This window comes from Drosophila navojoa, chromosome 4 (assembly GCF_054131105.1).
Source record: "Drosophila navojoa isolate 15081-1374.11 chromosome 4, UAZ_NAV_1.0, whole genome shotgun sequence".
Classification (NCBI taxonomy): domain Eukaryota; kingdom Metazoa; phylum Arthropoda; class Insecta; order Diptera; family Drosophilidae; genus Drosophila; species Drosophila navojoa.
In genome coordinates this window covers 3,935,491-3,941,413 of record NC_142892.1, presented here as the reverse complement: position 1 = coordinate 3,941,413, position 5,923 = coordinate 3,935,491, and the positions used below count along the sequence as shown (strand labels likewise).

The following is a 5,923-nucleotide window of genomic DNA, read 5'->3' as shown; positions in this document are numbered from 1 at the left end:
ATGCGTGCCTTCAGCTGTCAGCAACACATTTGGAGTTGCTGCTGCTGATGCTGCTGCTGCTGCTTGCAAGTGGCCAACGAGGCTGGCAAAAAAACGCATTTGTTTGGCCGAAACGGATCGCAGATCCCACGTCCTGCTGCTCCTCTTGTTGCTGTGCGCTTCATTGGACAACTGAATATGCAAATTGAATTGAGCGTATTATCGACGAAGGCAGCGGCGGTGCCAGCTGCAGGTAAGCTGCCGCCCAACAGCCAGTAGCCTCCAGCCACCCGTCTCCTGCTACCCCAGCCAGTCATCAACATCAACATAATCGCTCAAGCCAAGGGATTTGCATGCCATTGTGTAGGTGTGTGCGAGTGTGTGTGTGTGAGAGCGGGGGCCAGTTAAGATGGCAAATGGTGCACAAAATTAAAATTTTAATGGACAGCAGCTGACGCTTGTTTTGGCTCTACTTCTAGCTTTGGCTCTGGCTCTGGCTCTGGCTTTTGGCCCAAACAATGGCTAAGCAACATCGCTGTGCGCTTCGGCTCGCAAGCCACATGCATGGGGCTGTTCAAAAATCATTGCATACATTCAGGCGGCACATGAATACGGATGAATACGAAAGTATTGCATACTTTTAGCTGCACATGAATACCACTGATTTTACCTAGCGGAACTATAAGTTTAATATAACAAACCAAATCGTTTAGTAATTTTCTTTAAATTTGTAATATAATTTCTGCAATATATTATTAATTCCAATCAAAGTTAATTTTTGCTCATTAATCAATTACTTATAGCAAAATCTGATAGAATACATATGTATTTTAGGTTCTGATTTCATTCGATTTATGTATATAATGCATATACATACATACTTTGAGGCGACGGCTGAATGAGAATAAATTTATTAAGCTAATTATATTACGCCCGCCCTAGCTCTTGCTGCTACTCTCTTACTCTCGCTCTCCCACACTCTCTTTCTTTGGCATGCTCTGCTTACGCTGTTTCTCTGCTCAATTCTCTTGCTGATTGACGTACGTAAACAATAAGTGCGACAAGTGCCTACGGCGGGACAGCTAAAAACATACAAATGTATACATATATATATTTCCATATATATACCTATACATATGTCTGTATCTGTAGCGACGCATTGCCGCTCAGCAATCCGCTGGCCAGTCAACGCCGAGCGCTGAGCCCGAGCGGCCGCGAGTTTCACTCAACAACAAAAGCAAAACAACATTTTACAAAAATGTATAAAATTAGCGCAATGTAAAAACAGAAAGCAAAATCAACTTGGAAAACTGCGCCGGCACAGTGGCTGCCGATTCTTGCTGCAGCAATAAATAGTCAAGGAATACACACACACACACATACACAGCACTGTTGACCATGCCCATAACATCGCCGCCGCCCAATCGACGGCAGCTACTGCGCAGCGTTGAAAGCTTACGCGGACGCGTTTGTCAAATATTAAATTGTGTTATTAATTTGCACATTGAATTTTTGGTAATTGAAGAGAGCAAAAAACAAAACAAAAATTCCTTAAAAAAGCGCATAAAGTGTAATTCGCGTCACATGTCGAGTGCATAAGTCATGCGAAAGAGACAGCGCGCGAGGGCGGCTGAGAGCGTGTAAGAGAGAGGGAGAGAGAGAGCGTGCGTGTGTGAGTTTATGTCAAATAACATTTGTTGTTGAAAGCTCTCGACAATTGATATGACACAAACCGGCAGACATGTCAACTATTTATTTATATTAATATACCCTACTAAGAGATATTATCAATTTGAATTCCATTTCGTAACACATTGAAGTGCATAGATGCTATTGTAAGAAAAAAACTCTAGTCTAGGAGTGTTGTATGAATAATATATATTTCTGTAGTCTAGGAGTGTTGTATAAACAATATATATTATTTATTTCATTTGTATTTATTCAAGAGAAGTCTCTATTTTTATGACTTGCTGATAGAATACTTTAGACGATATTATACTACGTTGAATCTAGAATCCTTTTTGTATTGAAAGTCAATTGAATTTAATTTAAAGACAAATACAAGTGGACAGCCGAACCCGCTTGACCTTTCATCTAAGCAACTTAACTTAGGGTACTTGCTGGTCGCTCACTCCAAATTGAAAACACTAAATTGTTTTAATTCACATGTGGCATGCCGTTATCGTAACTCGGCTTTCACTCCAACTTCCAGTTATCAGTTATTAAATGTTATCAACAGCTGTAAAGTGTCATTCATGCAAACACCACTAACTCAACACCTTAAGCTATCGCTCCCTCTCCCTCTCTCTTCCACCCTCTCTCTCTTACTCTCTCTCTCTCTATCTGTCTGTCCCTCTAGTAATACAGCGTTGCAGCTGCACTCGAATTCAGTTCAATTGTTAACAGTTGCGACACAGATTTCGTACAAGTTAATGCAATTATAGCTGGCCACTGGGTGCAACTAAACACAATATGGAACACGCTCTCAGACTCTGCTCGGCTGCTTGTCTAGACAATGGGTAATTATCAAGATGATTCGCATACATTTTGCAATGCCGGCAAGATCTTGAATTGCCTATTGACTAATCTAAACTATGAGAAAGAGATTTCATTACGTTATGTTAATAAGCATCATATTTTGCCTATTTCTTATTTGCCTAGCCATCGTCATTATCTGACCCACTGTAAGCGGGCGTGATATGGGGCGTGGCCGTTGGCTGACATGCATTTTGACATGGAGCTTAGCTTGCGTGGTTCAGAGCATTTGCTAATTGGCAGCTAATAGTTGAAAGGCGAACAGTAGTAGGTGGCAAATGCATAGATTTTAGTTAACTGAAACACGAGCTGTCAACGGTGAATGCATATGCCAAAGGCATACCGTGTAATTAATTGAAATGGGTTAGCGCGTGTTTGATGAGGGATGTTGGGGTAGAATAAAACCCAGTTGAGGTAGCTTAACATTATCAGAGATTATTAATATTTTAATTGTTGTTGTCAATATAATTATTCACATTATTATCATCATTATTTTCGTTGTATTCAATATTATTGATATTTTAATCATCAAAAGTCCCAGACTGTGATTATTATGAATTCTTATATAGCCTACAATTCTTATCACCATCATTGTTATAGGTAATACTATTATGATAATTATTGTTATCATCATTCAAAGCATTTCACTATGAACATGCTTAAGTATCAGTCTTAAAGGCCTTAAAAAGCAATTCGCAAAGTAAACACAGAATCGAAGGACAATATCATTTAGAGGCCATCCACTCGTCGATCATTCTTATCTATCTAGCTCTTACCTATTTAAGGCCTCCAGGCCGGGGCTATCAATGAGCGTAACGGTGTTATTTGATACCGTGTCAGGCGTCGCGCTTCTCGCGTCTCGCGCCTTGTCGCAAATCGAGCAAACTAAGCGATTTAAGTTTTAATCTAATTTTCAATCGCACCTCTTGCGGGTGCTATTGCAGGTGCTCGAATCGAATGTGGCCGCATTGCTGGATGAGGTGAGATGCCTGAACGATGACTACGCCGAGGTGCAGCGCTTGGATCAAATGATCGAGACACTGCGTGACTACAGTGGACCCACCATATGCCACGAGTGGCCATATCCTTTGATTTTTAGGGGCACAATCGACGAGGCACACGTCGCACAAATACTCAACACAACGGAACTAGTTCCGGAGCCATCGCCAGCAACAGTCAGTGCCAAGGATGAGCTGTCGAAGCGGACGGAACTGGAAGCGAGCGAGCTAGCTGGCCTAAGCAGACGTTCAAAACTGTGGCGGTTCACGCGAACCAGATCAGCGGCGCGAAAAACAGAACAAGCTAGTCCAAGCTGATGAACAGTTGGAAACTACTAATGCAGTCGGAACTCGACACAATAATCGAAATCATGACAATCGACTACAACTAGATCAGCTCCTAGAATAGAATAAGGAACTAGTCTTAGCTGATTGAGAGGTTTGTTTCCTCTATGTGAAGGAATACCAAAAAATATATGTTTATGCTTAAGCGATAAATGTCGAGCTAATGTGTTGGTGGTTTGTGCTGCTGTTCGTCTAATTGACTGCGGTCAATCGAAGCATCGACCCGGGAGGGGCCTTTCCCTTCCCATCTACCCACGTGATGCGTAACCGCAGGCGTCGCATTCAAGATTTTTGCGGCGCTGACAGAAGCAGGCATAGCTTTTGACATGAGACTGTGGCTTAAATTGAGGCACAGCCTGTTTACACAAAGAAAACATAGCCGCAATCTCCACACCTCCTCATTGAAGCAAGGAACCGCAACAGGTTGCCGCATCTAATTAAAATGACCTTTGTTAACGGAGTTATAACTGTGAATGCGAATAGAAGAGCTAATACAAATAGCAATCACACCTGTAATACCCTAGCAAAGAGTATACTTATGTATATCAGCGTAAGGCATGATTTCTAAATTGATGAGATCTTTCTATGAACATATCGTATCAAAGGGCAATCGGTATATCTAAGATATCTTAATTCTCTTAATTACACACAGAGTATTATGTTTCTGTATGTTAACTCAATCAAACCACATATTGACAGGTTTTACTATACCTTATGATGATGGGCTTACAAATCCATATTCATTTTCTCTAAAATATTAAATTACTTCCATGGTAACTGATCTATATTTATAGAAGTATCTTACAGTTTATAATAAATTCTATAGAACAGCAATGTTTACAGTCAAATACGGGAATTGTTCAGCGATCAGTCAATTATGATATATAATCCATTTCAGTTATTTGATAATACAAGAGAAATGTATTTTATTTACTTATTGCTACGATATTACGATAAATTCTATTGAGTAGTTCAGCGGCTTATATATAGTTAATCACAATCGAATGAGCAACTATATTCTGAAATCCTTACAAGATGAATCAGTGAACAAAATGAACTAGTTCACGAAATTGAAAACGAATAACCTAGACCCTTTTCAAATTACCCCTTAGTAAATTATACACATGAATATACTAATCATAGGGTATTCCATTGTTGTTCATTATTTTCCATTTATTAAATTTGTTATTGTTTTTCGTCTGGTTACTTTTGTTGTCGCGTTATTAATTATACATAAACCCTGAGAGAAGTAAAACAATAATAAAGCGCTTCTACATAGTTGTGTATGTATGTGTGTGTGAGTGTGTAAATGCTTTTGTTTGCTGTAAATTATTCATAACGGTATTATCAGCTTTTCTGCGCGCTGCCTGGTTGATTAAATTGCTCGGCCAGCGCTGAGGGCCAAGGAAGAACAACGAAAAGCTAATGATGCCACACAAACACAGATGTGTATATGTATAAATAGCACACACACTCACACACACAGTAGTCCCTCGCTCGCTCACCCTTCCTCCATCTGCCTCTCTCTCTCTATCTCTGTTTACCACGCAATTTTTCTGCACAATTTATCAACTCTTTTCTACTATGCGATTGTGTCTCTCTCTCTGTGTGTGTGTGTTGTGTCTGTGTGCGAGCTTGGTCAGGGACAATTGCAGTAGCGCGCCATAATTATTTAAAAAAAAAGAAGAAAGAAAAAGCAACAGAAACAACAACAACAGCCGCAACAATTGAGATAATGAGCGCGTGCAGAGTAAAGCAAAAAGCGAAAGTGAAAATATCGCCAAGGTTGACGAGACGAGTGCAGGGGGGGAGTTGTGCGCGCACGGGGTCAAAGGTTGAAGCCGCGCTGCAGTCTTTATCTGTCGCACAGGGCAGCAACGAGACAACAATTTAACCAAGCTTTTGAAACATGCAAAAGTCTGAAAAATTAATGGCCCAAAAGGATGTCAACAACAGGAGCTTCGGTTAACCCAGTGGCGGGCGGCTGGGGCGGCGTAGGTCTAAAGGACGTGGCCTATCAATGACAATGGCATTAAATAAACCAACGACGCAATGCAATGGCCAAC

General features: G+C 40.7%; 1 protein-coding gene across 1 annotated transcript; it reads left to right on the top strand.

Moving 5' to 3' along the window:
- Positions 1-1,348: 1,348 nt before the first annotated feature.
- On the top strand, positions 1,349-5,551 carry LOC108651372 (uncharacterized). The gene is made up of 2 exons (XM_018100997.3): positions 1,349-1,494; positions 3,459-5,551. The coding sequence occupies exons 1-2, from the start codon at positions 1,378-1,380 to the stop codon at positions 3,828-3,830; spliced, it is 489 nt and encodes a 162-aa protein (XP_017956486.3). The 5' UTR covers positions 1,349-1,377; the 3' UTR covers positions 3,831-5,551.
- Positions 5,552-5,923: the final 372 nt, after the last annotated feature.

Bases quoted from the DNA above. Each gene is read 5' to 3' on its own strand.
- LOC108651372 (XM_018100997.3), top strand. From the start codon at position 1,378: ATGCCCATAACATCGCCGCCGCCCAATCGACGGCAGCTACTGCGCAGC. The intron at 1,495-3,458 runs GTAATTGAAGAG...GTGCTATTGCAG, and splicing joins ATTTGCACATTGAATTTTTG to GTGCTCGAATCGAATGTGGC.